The following is a 19,139-nucleotide window of genomic DNA, read 5'->3' on the forward strand; positions in this document are numbered from 1 at the left end:
TGTCTGTTTTTATATAAATAAATATATTTAGCAGCATTTTGTCAATTCAAGAAAATGTTATTTACATAGTTGCAAAAGACAACCAAAATTGCATCAAGGCATTTTATGCTGTAAAGTAAAGAACCTACAATAATACATCAGTAAGCATGTATTTATGTTTTTTTACACACTGCTTCTGCATATTGGCATAATAAAAAAACAACAACTAACGACAATATGTCACGCTGTTTTCATGTCAGATTGCATTTGCTTATTTTAAAGACCTGCTAAAGGCCAGATTACTCTTTCCCCAAAAGGGAGGGAGTATGTAATCAAGTGCTACATCTTATGAAAGGAAATGAAGAGAGATGTTCATCACACATTATATTTTTCCAATACAACGCCCTACAAATTCTCAATGTCTGTATAAGGTTTTGCAAAATCACACACTGCATGAATTTAAGTATTTAAAGCTTATAGAAACCAAAGATTTAAGCCAGTTATGCTCCAATCAAATGGGTAAAGATATAAAATACACCTTTTAGTATCTGCTTCAAGGTCAGAGATCAAACATCACACAGTCACACAATTAGGAAAACACTAGTTTCCACTGGATCATCTCCAAACTTTAAAGTAGTATATTAGGCATTGTGAGACAAAGGAACTTTCTTTCTTTGAGCTTTTTAAAAAAAAAAATAATACACCATTATGTGATTCATAATGACACTAAACTATACTACATTATAAACTACAATATAGATAATGCTGACATCAACACAAAGAAGAACAAAAACAATGCAGATGAGATTTTGGGGGATTTCCATATTACCACTGCTGACATCAGCATTAGTTTTAGTATCGCCTGTTACTTACATATCATGTTTTGATACATAAAACCTTAGAATTGAAGGAGGATGCTCTTTTTTTTTTTTAAAGTGGACAAATATTTGCCAAAGAGTTAAAACAGTAAATTATCACTGGTAACAGTAACGTTTTTTTTTTCTTTCTTTTTTTTGTTGCTTTTTTAAAATTGTTTTTTTTTTTAAACTTAATTCAGATTCTATACAACGCTACTAACAAGAGCAAGGGTAATGTGTGATTTTCAAGACTGATGGTGATACCTATGTCTGAGCATTTAAAAAGCCAACATATCAACTAATATTTGGGGGTTTTTCTGGAACACAATGTGCACCCAGTGCATGTCCAGAGGATGAAATCCAGTTAACCTGATGATTAATTAATGTTTTTTACCAATACACCTAGCTGCCCTCTGCTAGATCAAGAATGTTATAGTCTAAAATCGGTCTCGTTACCCATTTTCATGGTACACAACAGATACTTTTTCAAATACTGTTTAAATGTCTTGTCTCGTAACCCATACACAATAGGGCTAACAAACCTGGGGACAATGTAGATTATGATATAGGAAATAAAAACAACTATTAGATACTGTTTAGGGAACCAGCGCACCAGAGCCTGCATTAATGCAGTTGCTATATAGGTTAGCATAGACAACAGAAGCTGAAAGCCGTGGAGCAGGATTGTGTTTCTCGCCTTCTTCGACTCTCGCTTGGCTGATTTAGCTTTGTTAGCAGCAAAAAATATCCTGAAGTATGTGTACATGAAGGTGAGCAAAACACCAATTAGGAAAATTAAATATGAAACCTCTTTCTTTTTTACAATGATTGGATGCCGGAATAAGTTATCTCTCTCACATTGTATTGTGGAATAAAATAACTCCACTGGCTCTGTTGCCAGAATAATAACGATGTCGGACAAAGCTGAGACTGCACTCATGGCCCAGATCCAACCTATAGCCACGTATGTTCTTTTAGTGGTGCAGTACTCAGCGTGTTGCAGTGGTAAACAAATAGCAATGTAGCACTCTAGTGCCATGAGAGCTAAATTTATTGGAGTATTGAAGGTGGTGAAGATAGCCAAAGTGATAAGGAAGCAACAGAATGCAACATTAATTTGATAAAAGATATAAGTGAAAACAAATAGACTAATTGAAGAAGTGAGCTGGATCATGTCATTCACCACCAGGTGGATGAACAGGATGTAACGAGGATTCAAATAAAATATCTGAAAGACATGAAACACCTCATCTCACTTTTATTACTTTAATACATATATATTTCTTGTGTTAGCAATATTTAGGTATATTTTTCCAATAATGATAATTAAATAAAAACAACAATAACAATAAATACTGACCTGGTGTTTTCTGAAGGTGTGTATCAGTGTACCGTTAATATAGTTGATGGTAAAGCCGAGAGCCAGAACGATGACATTTTTGGCCACGGCTGCACTTGGCGAATCGCGATAGTTCAGACTGCTCGACGCATTGAGGGCATAAGATGAGGAATTCATAGAGATGCTTTTTCGGGATCCTTACAAAAGAGTAAAAGTAAGTCACACACACTTTATTGCCTAAATTATTCATTCAGCCATCCAAATAATTGAATTCAGATGATCCATGGCCACAGGTGTATAAAATCAAGCATCTAGGCATGCCGTCTGCTTCTACCAACATTTGTAAATCAATGGGTTGCTTTCAGGAGCTCAGTAAATTCCAGCTTGGTACCATGATAAGATGCCACCTGTGCAACAAACCCATTGGTGAAATTTCCTCAGTACTAAATATTCCACAATCAACTGTTAGTGGTGTTATAACAAAGTGGAAGTGACTGGGAATAACAGCAACTCAGCCACAAAGTCATGTAAAATTACAGAGAGGCATCCGGGGATGCTGAGGTGCTTAGTGAGCGATGCTGAGTGAACAAAGGTCACTAACCTTCTGCACAGTCGGCTACTACAGACCTCATGTGGCATTCAGATTAGCTCAAAAACAGTGTGTAGAGAGCTTCATGCAGTGGGTTTCCATGACTGAGCAACTGCATCCAAACCTTACACCTTCAAGTGCAATGCGAAGTGTTGGATGCAGTGATGTAAAAAACAACAATCATTTTACTTGAAGCAAAACAATGATCCTAAATACACAGCTAGGAAACGCTCAATTGTTTCAGAGAAAGAAAATAAAAGTTGTAGAGTGGCCCAGCCAGTCTCCAACTGAAACTCTGGAAAGAACTAAAGCTCCGAGTACATAGAAGGGGTCACACAACCTTCACACAAATAAGCTGCTTTGCTCGAGCTTTATGCATTAAAGAATCCTAAATACTGCACTATAATGAACTGATAGCAGCGACAAAGACAAAAAACTTTCCTACCTTAGACAGACCACTTCAGTCTCCACTTTGACCAGTTAGGAAACTGATGTGGAAATAATTTGTCTTTATATTAAGGAGTTTGATGCATGACTCCTGTTAAAGGTTAGAAATGATGTCACTGATACTGTTTCTCCTCATTGGTTAAACTTTGGCATCTTTTTTTTAAAAACATTTCTGTTCTGTAAACTAATACCAACCCCTGTTATATCCCTCTGGGTGTTATTACATTTAAAAAATATATCTAACATGAAAAAAACAACAAAACAAAAAGACATTTTCATTTATTGACAGTTAAAAACATTTCCTCTTTGTACTTTTTATCCTGGTGGGAGAAATGTGTGATATGGGAAGGTGTCAATTTGGCTTCAGTTTCAGAGCCCTTATAGCCTTCATAAGCACTCACTCAGTCACTGAACTCTTTAAAAGACATTACAAAAGATCTGAATTATTTACATAGAACAAATACTTAAATAGAATGTATTATAAAGCATCAATGGAAAATTCTCAAAATGGGGCAAAAGAAAAAGAAACAAAAAAAAAAATCAAGAGCAAATTAGCCTAACCTTAACACCAACAGACATAACCACACAGCAAAGTACCAAATGCCTCCTTTGACTTAAACTATGTTGCCAAATGTATTCCCTTGTCTGCACTTGTCACATGCATATGAGCTTGAGTGACATCCCATTCCTAATCCACAGAGTTTAACATGATGTCAGCCCACCCTTTGCAGCAAAACATCCTCAACACTACTGGGAAGGCTTTCCACAGGTTTAGGAGTGTTTATGGGAATTTTAGATCTTTCTTCCAGAAGTGCATTTGTGAGGTCAGACACAGATGTTGGATGAGAAGAATTGGAGCGGTGACTGCTCTAATTCATCCCAAAGGTGTTCTTTAGGTTGAGGTCAAGACTCGGTCAGGTCAGGGCCAAACTCCCTCTTATATGTCCTCATGGAGCTTGCTTTGTACACTGGTCTGCAGTCATGTTGGAACAAAAAGATGTATTCAAACTGTTCCACCTTCAAACTTTTAAATCTTCAAACTGTTCCCACAAAGCTGGGAGCAGTAAATTGTCCAAACGTCTTGGTATGCTGAACCATGAAAGGTTCCTTTCACTGGAACTAAGGGGCCCTTTCAAGAATGTGTTAACACGCCATTATGATTAGTGTGATTAAAATCTTTAACGCATTTAACCCAGTCATTCATTTAATCCAGTCATTCATTTAATCCAGTCATGAAATTTTCTCGCTATGAAATACTTCATAATCGACTATTAGTAGTGTTAAAAGTGGAAGTCATGTGAAACAACAGCAAATAAGTCATGAAGTGGTAGGCCGTAGTACAGAGGTCACCAACTTTCTGCAGTCAATCGCTACAGACTTCCAAACTTCGTGTAGTCTTCAGATTAGCTCAAGAACAAGTTTCCTAGCAGCTACATTAGTGCCTTACATCGCTAAGCTCAGTGATGTAAGGAAGTGTCAGATGTAGTGGTGTAAAATATCACAGCGCAGAGTGGACAAGCTTTGAACATACTGCCCGAAATGTAAGAAGTTATGACCTGCAGTCTATCTGGGTCAGATATAAACCAAGTTTAGGTGGAGTTTATTTTCGCTGTGCTGACTTTTTACAGTCAGTTACAATAACTCGTACTGCGTACTAGCTAGCATGACGGAGTTTCTATACAGCTGGGTGCTATGATGTCACTGATAGTGAACTCTGTTTTATTCATAAGGTTAGTTAGTAGAGTTGCCAAACGTCCGGTAAAAAATGGAATTGTTCCGTATTCAGAGAAAATGTTACGCTTTTCAAATTCATTCATTCATTCATTCATTCATTCATTCATTTATTTGTTCATTTCAGGCACAACAAAAATACATATATTGAACATAAAGTGCACAAAACAAAAAACAAAAATTACCTGACAAGGAGTGGGACGAAGAAAACTTATTAAATCCCACCCCTATACTCACTCATCAACAAAAAACAATAAGCTTCCCGCAGCTACGCTCATCGTTGCAACCAAATAAACCATCAACAGCCCCGGGCACATGCAAGCATCTCAACGGCAGCTCGCAACAACAAATAGAACCTTCATAACTGAATACAGAATATATATTAATTATAAATTGCGTTACCACAGGTAACAAGCAATACTAATTACATAGTGACAAACACACATACATATACATGTACATGTACATACATACGCACACACTTTCTTTTTTTTTGGAATCCATACCAGCAATGGTAAGAGAACAGACATTACAGAGCACACTAAAACCATCATTGAGTATACTGTGACCAGACCAACTGTTTGTAGAGAAATTAAAATCTATGAATATTTTTGCATTGTTTCAATTGTAAACTCAGACTGTTCCAGAGTTTCACACCACATACAGACACACAAAAACCTTTACGGGTTGTTCGAGTTCTGGGTAATTTGAATTCTCCAAAGCCTCTCACATTATAAACCCTTTCTCGAATTTCAAATATAGTTTGTAAATTTGCAGGGAGAAATTTATTAAAGGCTTTGTATAAGATTATAGATGTATTGTAATTAACCAGATCCTGGAATTGAAGTAACTTTGCCTGAAGAAAGAGTTTGTGAGTATGATCTAGATAACCAGCCTTGTGAATAATACGCAGTGCTCGTTTCTATACTGTGACTAATGGATTAGTTGTATTTTTATATGTGTTTCCCCACACTTCCACACAATATATAAAATATGGAAGAACCAGGGTACAGTACAGAGTACGAAGTGCATCTTTATCAAGGTATGGTTTCACTTTGTTCAAAACTGCGATGCTTCTGGAAATTTTGTTTTTTATGTGTCTGACGTGGGGTTTCCATGAAATTTTGTTATCAATTACAACTCCCAAAAATTTGTTTTCACTCACATTATCAATTGGTACACCTTCAATGATAATTGTTAATTCTATATTATATTTTAAATTACCGAAAAACATTGCTTTAGTTTTATTTATATTTAATGATATTTAATAAAGACTTAAAACTGGCACTGATGTAGCCTGTCTAATATGGAGAGGAAGGTTATTCCAAAGCATCGGCGCTGCAACAGAGAACGTTCGGTCTCCTCCAAGTTTCAGCCAAGACTTTGGGGCCGAAAGCAGCAACTGCTCAGCTGACCGAAGGGAACGAGTGGGGACGTGGGGCTTCAACAAGTCAGACAAATAAACAGGTGCCAGACCATTTAGAGGTTTAAAAACCAATAAAAGGACTTTAAAACGGGTCCTAAATTCATAATTCCTCACCTATGACGTGTTTTCAGTTTTGCTCATCATTGAGTGTTTTTTAGGTCTTAATCTCTTAAACTTATACTTTCTTTTAAATTCTTATTTGTTTTGTTTCTTCCCCACATGCAGTGGGTTTTTGTCAGGGCTCTGTGTGCGGGCAGGCGGAGATGAGGATTCAAATGCAGGACTCGGAAGACGGAATGCAACTCAAAAACCTCAGCTTTATTGCTGGCAAGAAAACAAAACATGAAGTGAGGCCTGAACACTGAGACCAAAAAACACACAGGCATAATCTGATGGTACAACGCGACACCGAGCATGGGAAAACACAGGGCTTTTATACACACAGGGTAGCAACGGGGGAATCGGCAACAGGAGGGAGACACAGCTGGGAGAGATCAGGGCTAACGAGACAGAGGGAACAAAGTTGCACACATTAACATAAGACAAAGACTTTCACAATAAAACAGGAAACATGAATCACAACTCAGAGACACGGACTCAACACAGAGAGACAGAAAATGACACATGGAACTGAACTATACATGAAACCACAATTCCTAAAACATGGATAACAGAAACATGAAACTCTAATAATAATACTAATCACAACCACAACAAGAGAACAAGAAAACAATCCATGATGCAAAATTAAACCAAAACATAATAAACTCAAAATACCGTGAACAAGAACCGTGACAGTACCCCCCCTCTAAGGGCTGGTTCCCTACAGCCCTAAACAAAAAAGCACATCACAAAACCCCCAGCTAACGAAACTCGAGGCTGGCTGGGTTCTCTTGTGATTCCTGGAGTATTTTAACCTCCAAGGCATGCATTTTTAATTTCTCTTTGATATTTGGGCTGATTGGAGCCGGAGAAATGTATAAACAAAGAATTACCAGCTTTATTTTTTTTCTACCTTATTTTTGTTTTTAAGAAATAATATGAGCCACATCTGAGGATATTTGTTTAAAATTTTGATAGAACAGTAGCAGTATAATGTCCTGGATATCAGGCCCTTGCAGAGCAAAATTGAGGATTTTGGTCTAAATCTAAATAACCCAAAATGTGATGTCCACATATGTGGACGGAGGTAAAAATTAGAATGGGAGGCAGAGCCTTCAGCTTTCAGGCCCCTCTTCTGTGGAACCAGCTTCCAGTTGGGATTCAGAAGTCAGAGACACACTCCTGACCAGTGTTGGTCAAGTTACTTGAAAAAAGTAATCAGTAACTAATTACTGATTACTTCCCCAAAAAGTAATCCCGTTACTTTACTGATTACTTATTTTCAAAAGTAATTAATTACTTAGTTACTTAGTTACTTTTTAAAAACCCGATTTACAACCTGAAGAGGTGATAAAGTGATAGATCTTTCAGCCCAATTCTACTTTTTCTACATAATCCATCATACAAAATGTAATCAAATGGAAAAGTCTCTTTTTAAAACTTGTTTTATTAGTTTTAATCTTTTAACTTTATGCATCAAGCAAAACATTTAATTATATGCAACATTCTCTGACTTGAATAAATTAGTTTAACATTTAAACCTATTTTCTACACATTCCAGCACATAAAAGAAAATATTTTTTGTGTTTTCACTCACTCTTTCAAACAGATGCAAGTAAAACACAGCAGAAAATAAATAAAGTCAAAGACTCAGCGGTCCTTTTGCTCTATTTTCACCTGTAAAGCAGGAGCAGGGTAGGCGGAGGGTTACCCTGGTGCAGGTGTGCTGCGGTCAGTTGAAGAATCCGCGCGAGTGTCTCTGTGAGTTTCCCATCACGTCGTAGCTACTCGGTGCTTGCTCGGAAGTTTAGGGGTTTTTTTCGCTGTAAAAAGAAGTTTTCTTCCCATGCACGATGGACGCTAATGTTTTTGTCACTTTTTATGGAATCAAACTCAAAGTAAGGTCAGTACTTCCACACTTTAAACGCTGCACGCTCATACTCTCTCCCGCACTCGATATATTATCCATTGTTGATCTGCACACAGCTGCTGTCACCAACATAGCACTTGCTTACGTCATTGTCATGAGACATTCTCGCAAAAAAAATCACGGTTTTAGTAACGCAGTAACGCAGCGTTCCTACGGGAAAGTAACGGTAATCTAATTACCGATTTTGCAATAGTAATCCCTTACTTTACTCGTTACTTGAAAAAAGTAATCAGATTACAGTAACGCGTTACAAGTAACGCGTTACTGCCCATCTCTGCTCCTGACATTATTCATCAGCATGTCACTTCTCAGGGAATATATAACAGAGAAAACTTTAATACTGACATTGTTTGTCCTCTCATAAATATTATTATCACAAAACAATCTATGGCTTTTAAATCAATTTACAAATATAATTTTGATAATATGTTTATTACATAGTTTTGTCTTACACTGTAATGCCTACCATAAACTAGTTTTCTCATTTTCTGGTGATTGATGATGACCATTATTTTAAATGCATCACACTTCTTATGGACCATGTCCATCCATCCTCTCATCCTATTCAGGGTCATGGGGCGTTGGAGCCTATCCCAGCTGTCTTCAGGGCAGGGCACACCCTGAACAGGCCACCAGTCTGTTACAGGGCTAACACGCAGAGACAGACAACACTCACATTAGTGCAAAAGGTTGCCCTATTTCCAATTTTGAATCAATTAACACTAAAACAGGGACACACAGGGAAAACATGAAAACTCCACACAGATGTTAGAACTGAACTCAGGACTTTCTTGCTGTGAGGTAACAATGCTAACCACTAAACTACCATGCTGCCATGTGCTGCCACCATGCTACCGTATCATTTTTTTAAACTTACTCATTTATCGGCATAGGGGAAAACAAAGGGAGAAAAATGGTACACCATAGACTAAACACTAAATTGAAGCTGCTAATTTAACCTTGGTCTTCAGTTGTTATTTTCAACATGTCTGCTGTGAGAAACAACTTCTATTCTCACTCAAGCTCGATTTGTAAGTGATTTTATATGCATACATTTTTAAGTTCACACATATATCTCTCATTTCATAAGAGTAAAGAGAAGAAGATCCAGACAATGTTCATTTCTAAACATGAAGTTTTAACTGAAGTAATAGTTGTTATACAGGCAAAATATTATATTATGAATTTATATGCAAGAAAACACAGAAGAGGCACTCAGGTGGTTACCATCTCACATGTCATACATCTGTCTAGCAGGTCAGCTACTAATACAGGGTAGTCAAGTAATAGCAAAGGCCTTTGTGTGTGTGAGAGAGTTTGGTGAGAGTGTAGTTTAGTGAAGGCCTCAAACTGTTGCCCCATTATGTGAGGTGTGACTCATGAACGCGTTTAGATAAAACTTAGCAAATTCACAAATGTGAATGAAAACATTTTAAATACTGCTTCAGCTCTTTACAATCCACTTTTTAGGGTTAGGGTTAAGGTTAGTATATTTTACTTGTGTTTACTAGTAAGATTTTTTTCTAATATTTAAATTTGTGATCGTGCTGGAGGTATTAAAGAGATTCTGTTGCAGTGGTTTGAATCCTATCTATCTCATAGAGTCCAATTTGTTCATGTATTTGCAGACTCCACTTCATACACTTAGGCTGATTATGGAGTTCCACGGGGTTCTGTGGTAGGTCTAGTTCTGTTTACTTTATACATGATTATTTTAGGCAATGTCATTACAGGGCGTAGCATCTATTTTCACTGCTATGCAGTTTATCTATGCATGAAGCCAGATAACGCACACCAATTTGTTAAACCTAAGGAATGGCCTAAAGACAAAATGACATGGATGGCCTCTCATTTTTTACTTCTAAATTCAGATGAAACTGGGGTTATTGTACTCAGGCCTAAAAATCTTGGAAATATGGTGTCTAACCAGATATCTACTCTGGATGGCATTACCTTGGTCTCCAGAGACACTGTGAGGAACTTTGGAGTCATTTTTGACCACGAAATGTCCTTCAATGCACATATTAAACAATGTGTACCGTCCCTTCCTGAGCCTGGTTCTGCTGGAGGTTTCTTCCTGTTGCTAGCTCATAGGGGGTCATATGATTTGTGGGGTTTGCGCTGTTGTCTTTTTATTATTGTAGAGTGTTTACATTAGAATTCAAAGCACCTTGAGGCAAAATTGAATTGAATTAAATGTATGCAAAAGGGGGCAAACTATTTTTCACACCACTGCAAATCATCAAATTTTCAGAACAATTTCTGCACAATCATTTCTGATGGGTTTAAAAAAATTACATTCAAAATTTTGGACATATGTAATATTTGCTATGAAACTATAGCTTCATACTTAAATTATTTTTAAAGATATATGTTCTTGAAAATAATTTTTGGTCAACACACTTGCAGCATGTTATGTTTTTCACTTTGGAATCTGAGATCATGTTTGAACAGTATTATATCAAAATCTATTAAAGACTAGGTACCCCTGCCCCCCTCCAGGGGCAGGGGTACCTAGACCCGGTTTGTAGAGTACGCTTGGGGAGTGTGATCGTGTATACAGTGTCTCTTTATGTCTGTCTCCACGTCGGTTGAGTGTGGTGTAAGTGCATATGAGAGCATGAGGGTGGGAATGGATGTTTGTGTCTGTGTGTGCCTGTATGTCTGTGTCTATATGTCAGGTTGGGTATCAGACGCCACCTCTCTGGGGACATCTCGGGCCTTCCAAGGTTTGGAGGCCTATCTCCACCCACCACCACTTCCCCTGCCGGTGGCGGACTCCCTCAGGTGTCGGTGCGTTGGTGGTTCTTTGTATCTGGGGGTGGGCGTCCGGGTACACACCGGCTCACTCCTTGGCGGCCGCTTATTGGGGCTCGCTCGGGCCATTTCGGAGGTGGGGTGCCCCCGGCCTCTCGGCCTGGGGCTCGGTCACTCAGGCACAGCTGGCTGCCGGCGGAGCCCACGGGCGCATCACTGCAACTCCCCCTGGCTTCTGCTCCGCGGCTGCTGAGTGAGCCCTCATCTGGGACTCTCCTTAGCTCTTACTGGGACAGTGGCGCAGCTGCCCCTCTGTGGGTCTTCCTTGGTCTCTTGTGTTCTGGGGGCCTCTGGATGTCTGGAGTTTTGATCTCCTCCATACCCGCTTGATACCATAAAGGACGGGGCTGTGGCTCCCCACACTCCCTAACAGATCATTACATGGAGAAATCTTTGGAATGCAAGCATGCTGATCCACACAGGTATGCACACAGGTGTACACATGGGTATTCACAGACGCGGACTAAAGCTTTCTTGGCTGCTGCCTCAAAGCACACTGTGCGCTGTCTATCTTGCGTGCTGAACAATATCGTCTATTATTTAGTAACTATTGATATCTATGACTAGCTAGTTTATTGTGATGGTGCTTTTTTTCTTCTATTATTATGTTGCTCTTTGTTGTTTGCTGTCTCCTCTGTTTGTTTGGTTTTTTTTCTCCATACAGGTGACCCAGGAGTTGTTTTTTTTTGTTTGTTTGTTTGTTTGTTTGTTTTTTCTCTCTTCCCCCCCTTCTCACCGTCTCTTCTCCCCTTTGGTTTTCTTTCTTTCTCTCCCCCTCTTTCTTTCATTCTTTCCCCCTGTCCTATTTAAAAAAAAAAAAAAAAAAAAAAGATGACAAAGGATGAACTGAAGCTCCGCCATCACGTGATGTCACATGCTGCTGTTTCTGATGTCAAAAAAAAAAAAAAAAAGACTAGTGATGGGATTTCCGGCTCTTTTTAGAGAACCGTCTCTTTTGGCTTGGCTCACTGAAAAGAGCCAGCTCATTCATATATATATATATATATATACACACACGCCTTTGGAGCAGAGGATCGCAAGTTCGATTCCTGCCTGGGGTGTCTGTATCCAGTAAGGGTCCTAAGGCTAGACCCCCTATGCTTAGTGAGCCTACCGCAGACATGAGCGAGACAGATAAATATGAAGGCATGCCGGCTCGGACGTCGCCCGGATCAACAAGGTCTGCGTCAGGTGTTGAGGAACCAGGGCACCCTGACGACAAGTGGGCTACTGGAACAAGACGGCATCGGTGGGCAAGAGACGAAAACAGGGCGTTGTTGGAATGCTACTACGCAAGTAACCCTGGCAGAAGGGGCTACACGAATAGGATGAGGGACCTATGGATTCTTCGATACCCAACATCAACAATGACGGCGAAACAACTAGTAGCTCAGTGTTCCAACATTCGAAAGAAGGGACTGCTATCACAGCTAGAGATTGACAAGGTACAACATAAATGCTACGGCAAGGAGTCAGGATGCCAGGTCAGGGGGGAGATATCATCACCCCTACCCGAGATTGGGTACATAGCCCCAAGTGCGATAGGAGAAGGATCGTTGAGTGCGAGAGGAACTGACCTGAAAAATAGGATCATGGCCAAGCTTGAAACCTGGATCCCCCGTAGCTGGTTACCAAGATTACGTGAAGTACCCTCAGAAGGTCTGCTAGATGATGTTAATGCAGCACTACAGATGATACCTACAACCACGATTACTGACACTAACAAGCTGATGTACAATACGGCAGCAGTGATCAGTGAGATGCTTGGCTACAAGTTGAACAGCCACAAGGGGCAGTACCCTCCATGGAGAAGGAGGCTAGAGGGCAAGATCAAAGTAGCACGTAGGGAGGTTAGCCAACTAACGGAGTTGTAGAAGGTGTGACAAAGAAGGTGCCTAAGAAATACAGCAAACTGTCCATACCTGAGGCCTTGGAAACTGCCAAGCAAAGACTCACAGCCTTGGCCAGCCGCTTGAGGAGGTACACCAGAGCGATAGAAGGCAGGAGAATAAACCAGCTGTTCTCCACAGAACCAGCAAAGGTGTACTCTCAGTGGCAAGGGAACAATAAGAGAACAGCACCACCAAGGCTGGAGACGGAGCAATACTGGAAGAGCATATGGGAGAAGGACACAACCCATAATGGCAATGCTCAGTGGCTAGTGGATCTGAGGGCAGACCATAGCGACCTCCCTGAACAGGGTCCAGTAACCATCACAGTGGCAGATATCCAAGAAAGGGTCTCCAGTATGAAGAGCTGGACAGCACCAGGGCCCGACATGGTTCACGCCTACTGGCTGAAGAAGCTGACTGCACTCCACGAGCGTCTTCAAGCACAAATGAACCAGCCGCTAGTTAACGAGAGACACCCGGAATGGCTAACCGAAGGTCGAACGGTCCTGATCCCCAAGGACCCCAAGAAGGGACCGGTCCCATCCAACTACCGACCAATAACCTGCCTCAGTACTACATGGAAGCTCCTGTCAGGCATCATATCAGCTAAGATGAACAGGCACATGGGTCAATACATGAGTGGGGCACAGAAAGGGATTGGCAAGAATACCAGAGGCGCAAAACACCAGCTACTGGTAGACAGAACAGTCAGCCAAGACTGCAAGACTGACCAACCTGTGCAATGCCTGGATTGATTACAAGAAGGCCTATGACTCAATGCCCCACAGCTGGATACTGGAATGCTTAGAATTGTACAAGATCAACAGGACCCTAAGAGCCTTCATCAGGAACTCAATGGGGATGTGGCGTACAACACTAGAGGCCAACTCCAAGCCCATAGCACAAGTCACCATCAAGTGAAGCGCCTTGAGTATGAAGCGCCTTGAGGCGACTTTTGTTGTGATTTGGCGCTATATAAATAAAATTGAATTGAATTGAATTGAAGTGCGGGATCTACCAAGGAGATGCTCTGTCCCCACTGCTGTTCTGCATAGGCCTGAACCCCCTCAGTGAGATCATTAACAAGACTGGCTACGGATACCGACTACGGAACGGAGCAGTTGTCAGCCACCTCCTGTACATGGATGACATCAAGCTGTATGCCAAGAGTGAACGAGACATTGATTCACTGATCCACACTACCAGGCTATACAGCAATGACATTGGAATGTCGTTTGGACTGGAGAAGTGTAGTCGAATGGTAACAAAGAGAGGGAAGGTAGTCAGAACTGAGGGGATTGAACTACCAGAAGGCAACATTGCAGACATAGAGGACAGTTACAAGTACCTGGGGATCCCGCAGGCAAATGGGAACCATGAAGAGGCCGCTAGAAAGGCTGCAACCACCAAGTACCTGCAGAGGGTCAGGCAAGTCCTGAGGAGTCAGCTGAATGGTAAGAACAAGATCCGGGCCATCAACACCTACGCCCTGCCCGTGATCAGGTACCCTGCTGGGGTAATAGGCTGGCCAAAGGAGGAGATAGAAGCCACTGACATAAAGACAAGAAAGCTCCTTACCATGCATGGAGGGTTTCACCCCAAGTCCAGCACCCTGAGGCTGTACGATAAGCGGAAGGAAGGGGGCCGGGGACTGGTGAGTGTCAGCACCACAGTCCAGGATGAGACAACGAACACCCAAGAATACATTGGGAAGATGGCCCCAACTGACCGAGTGCTCAGTGAATACCTCAGGCAGCAGAAACCCAAGAAAGAGGAGGGAGACGAGGAACCATCATGGAAGGACAGGCCCCTGCATGGTATGTACCACCGGCAGATAGAGGAGGTGGCTGATATCCAGAAATCCTACCAGTGGCTGGACAAAGCTGGACTGAAAGACAGCACAGAGGCACTAATCATGGCAGCACAAGAACAAGCTCTGAGTACAAGATCCATAGAGGCTGGGGTCTATCACACCAGGCAAGACCCCAGGTGCAGGCTGTGTAAAGATGCCCCAGAGACAATCCAGCACATAACAGCAGGGTGCAAGATGCTAGCAGGCAAGGCATACATGGAACGCCATAACCAAGTGGCCGGCATAGTGTACAGGAACATCTGTGCCGAGTATAACCTGGAAGTCCCGAGGTCAAAATGGGAGATGCCCCCAAGGGTGGTGGAGAATGACCGAGCTAAGATCCTGTGGGACTTCCAGATACAGACGGACAAAATGGTGGTGGCTAACCAACCGGACATAGTGGTGGTAGACAAACAGAAGAAGACGGCCGTAGTGATCGATGTAGCGGTTCCGAATGACAGCAATATCAGGAAGAAGGAACACGAGAAGCTGGAGAAATACCAAGGGCTCACAGAAGAGTTCGAGAGGATGTGGAGCGTGAAGGTAACGGTGGTCCCCGTGGTAATCGGAGCACTAGGTGCGGTGACTCCCAAGCTAGGCGAGTGGCTCCAGCAGATCCCGGGAATAACATCGGAGATCTCTGTCCAGAAGAGCGCAGTCCTGGGAACAGCTAAGATACTGCGCAGAACCCTCAAGCTCCCAGGGCTCTGGTAGAGGACCCGAGCTTGAAGGATAAACCGGCCACAGGGGCGTGCTGGGTGTTTGTATATATACCACTCATATATATTCAAATCATTTAAAAAAATGTTCATTTACCTGTTACTACCACACACCAAATCCGGTCGTTGGTAATTGCTTGCTTGTGTAGCCACTAGGTAACAAAAGCTCAACACTTTGCCTGCATCCTGGAGCACTTCTGTTGTGTTTTGTACGTGTTTTGGAGTTTGTACATGCTTTGTCTCTAGGGGCCACCGTAAATCTACTTTTATTTATTCTCTCCACATGAAATGTAATAAATAAATCATATATTACAAAAACCAACTATTCGCAGTTCAACTTTTAGCTATTTAAATTTTTAGCTTTTTCCTTTTAAACAAATTTTAAGTAAAACAACACAAAACACTGCAAACCACAACACAATTACATATAAATGAAAATATGAAAACAAAATGAAGATGCACATTCTCTGTCATATGGGCCTGCATGAATAAACTTTGTGAATCTTTTAACATCCACAACTGTGATTACTATACCTTTCTAATGTGACGTTGTTGTCCCTGGCTCTCTTTCTCTCTCTCTCTCTCGCCTGCTCTGTTCCTGTGCTACTGCGAGTGTAAATTCCACCCCTCCCCCTTCTTCCCAGCACAAAGCACAAGGCTCGTGTGCTGAGTGAAGCAGAAAAAAAGAGTGAGAGAGAGGGAGAGAGAAAGAAAAAAAAAAACCCACGGCTGGCGATAAGGAGCCGGCTCGTGTCGTTCACTTCAAAGATCCGGCTCTAAGAGCCACTTCGTTCGCGACCGACACAGCATCCATAATTTAAGACAAATGTATTATTATTACCATATTATTCCATTTGAGCACACATAAATAAAAAAAAAACACAAAATATTCTTAAATACAGTGGAACCCTGACTTACGAATACCCCATGTCACGAAAAATTCAAGTATGATACCAAATAACACAAGTGAAAACTGAAAAGCTGGATCAGATCACTGACAATGAGCCAGTCCATTCAGATCAGTTCAGTGGTGTTCTTCATTCACTTCATCACTGCAAGTTCAAGCACTAATGTAGCTTACAGGAAGCCAAAAGCAATAATTACTAATTAACAGTACTATATAAAGTATCCTGCTCTGCAATTTCAAAATTTCCCTCCACATAAACCACCACATAAAATCCATTAGTGAGCCAATGGTAGCAAAATGTTTGCAGGAAAAAGGCTCATTTGATTATTTTCCCATCATGCACATAATTGGAGAACCTGTCTTACATAAGTAACAACAAAACTGTTATACCATTTTTCAATTTAGCACAGTAATGCTTTATGGAAAAATGGACTGTCAATGAAGTAGCATCTTACTTTGGAACATATTACACTAAACACTGAGCACCAAAAATGAATCCAATAACACCAAATTCTGAAAACTCATGAAAATATGTTTTTATTTGCTGTAGGTTAGGTTACTGCAGTTTTCTCCTTTGTGATACAAACAGGAAGTTACAGTATTTCTGCCTACAGCTTCAAAATGCAGAGACTAACAGAACACTGTTTCACTGTGAATGAGAGTTTAGAAAGATCAAAAAAATTGTAAGTCAGGATGATATGAGAAACATAAAGTGAATTTCACTACTCCCATTACTTCTACTTAGCCTGTATCTAAAAGAAAATGGTAATAAAATTAAGAGAAATTGATAAATGTGTAACGTCAACAATGTCTGTCTTGTCTGGGTTACCTGTGTACAAAAGCATTAGCATTTTTTGTATGAAACAAGTATTTTTTCAGGTACTTTCTGAACATCTTATCTCGTATCCCATAAATAATTGGACTGATGATTCGAGGCAAAACATGTATTAGTATTGAGACTGTGTAGCGAATAGTCAGTACTCCACTTGGAAACAAGGATGTCAAACCATTGAGCAGCAAATCATGCACGTAGTTGAGCATGCACAGCAGCAGCTGGAAGCCGTGCAGCAGTACAGTGTTTCTTGCTTTCCTGGCGTTTGCAGCAGCTGCCTGTGCAGCGAAAAGAATTCTGAAATATGTGTAGACAAGGATGAGCCAAACAATAACCAGAAATACAATGTTGGATATATCTTTCTTCTTTTCTAGCTCAGGAGGTCTGAAAGTTGTTTTCCAAAGGCAGAAGACTCTTGAATGAAAGAAATCTCTGGATTCTGTGGCCAAGATGGTGAATAAATCTGGCAGAATTGTAAGTGAACTTAGCACCCATATCACTGTGATCACAACGGTTACATTTTTGACTGTACAGATCTGTGAGTGCTGGAGAGGGAAGCATATGGCAACATAACACTCTACTGCCATCACAGCGAGGGTCATTGGAGTGTTAAGGCTGGAAATTATCGCAATCACTAGCAAAATAATACAGAAGGGCACATGAAGAGTGAAAATGGCGTAACTGAGAACTTGAAGGAGGGTGAACATGATGAGCAGGAGGATATCATTGATTACCAGATGAATGTACAGGATGTAACGAGGATTTGTGTTGAAAACCTGAAGAGAAGGACAGGATTTAGAACATGAAAGGTGAATTATTCCACTAAACATTGAACGGTGGATAAAAAACAACTGCTCCAGTGACCAAACTTGGACGTCCAAAAATATCACTTAAAAGACGTCACTCCAACGTCTCTTTGCGCGATGGAATGTTCACCGTGCAGAACATATCACATTCTGTCGTCTAGTATGTAGTTCTAAATGGATGTAATAAATAGATGCAAAATTTATGAGCAGGATACAGACCTCATGTTTTTTGAATGTGTGCAGCAAGGTGCCGTTGACATAGATGATGGCGATACTGAGGACCACAGTTATCACATTCTTGACAATAGCTATGTTTAACGGGTCCCGATACATAACTGTTGTCAAATTCATGGCAGCATTTGAAAGGTTCTTGAGTTGGCCAAAAAACCTGTAGACATCATTGATTGTTATGGCAGGTTGTAACACAGAAGGTGTTAACTTTAAAAACACGGCAAAGTGTTGATATCTATGAGCATTCCTTATCTGATTAATAATAATCTTAGAAATCTTAAATATTCTGCAACACTATTACACCAACCATAAAACACCATATCCAAGAATCAAAAATAATTCATTTTGCATAAGCAAATAATTTACATTTCAGAAAATGCATTTTCTGCAATGTAATTCACCATAAGTTATTTATTCTCATCAATTTTATAAAGTTCAAAAACCTTTCTGCTCCAGTTTACAACAAACTATGCTTTTCTGCACTAAACTCTGCTTTAGTTAAGTGTGAACTGCAATAAGACATTTTCATTAAAGAAAAAACTCCACATGTTTGTCCTATAACATTAACTTAGTCACAACGAGCTGGATAATAGTAGCATTCTCATTCAAAGCAGTAACTTAAATCATAGTTGATAATTGCGCCTGGTTGTGTTACAATCAGAGTTATTATATAGCTGATCACA

The 19,139-nt window shown here is 40.5% G+C and overlaps 2 protein-coding genes across 2 annotated transcripts; both read right to left on the reverse strand.

Moving 5' to 3' along the window:
- Positions 1-1,266: 1,266 nt before the first annotated feature.
- LOC308402786 (odorant receptor 131-2-like) lies at positions 1,267-2,352 on the reverse strand (the record flags this gene model as incomplete). The annotated part of the gene is made up of 2 exons (XM_080891882.1): positions 1,267-2,064; positions 2,197-2,352. 2 exons carry the CDS (start codon positions 2,350-2,352, stop codon positions 1,267-1,269), a joined length of 954 nt encoding a protein of 317 aa, XP_080748008.1.
- Positions 2,353-17,412: 15,060 nt separating this feature from the next.
- On the reverse strand, positions 17,413-18,576 carry LOC308403171 (odorant receptor 131-2-like; the record flags this gene model as incomplete). The annotated part of the gene is made up of 2 exons (XM_080892433.1): positions 17,413-18,195; positions 18,445-18,576. 2 exons carry the CDS (start codon positions 18,574-18,576, stop codon positions 17,413-17,415), a joined length of 915 nt encoding a protein of 304 aa, XP_080748559.1.
- Positions 18,577-19,139: the final 563 nt, after the last annotated feature.

Source organism: Rhamphochromis sp. 'chilingali' (genome assembly GCF_963969265.1).
Source record: "Rhamphochromis sp. 'chilingali' genome assembly, chromosome: 9".
Classification (NCBI taxonomy): domain Eukaryota; kingdom Metazoa; phylum Chordata; class Actinopteri; order Cichliformes; family Cichlidae; genus Rhamphochromis; species Rhamphochromis sp. 'chilingali'.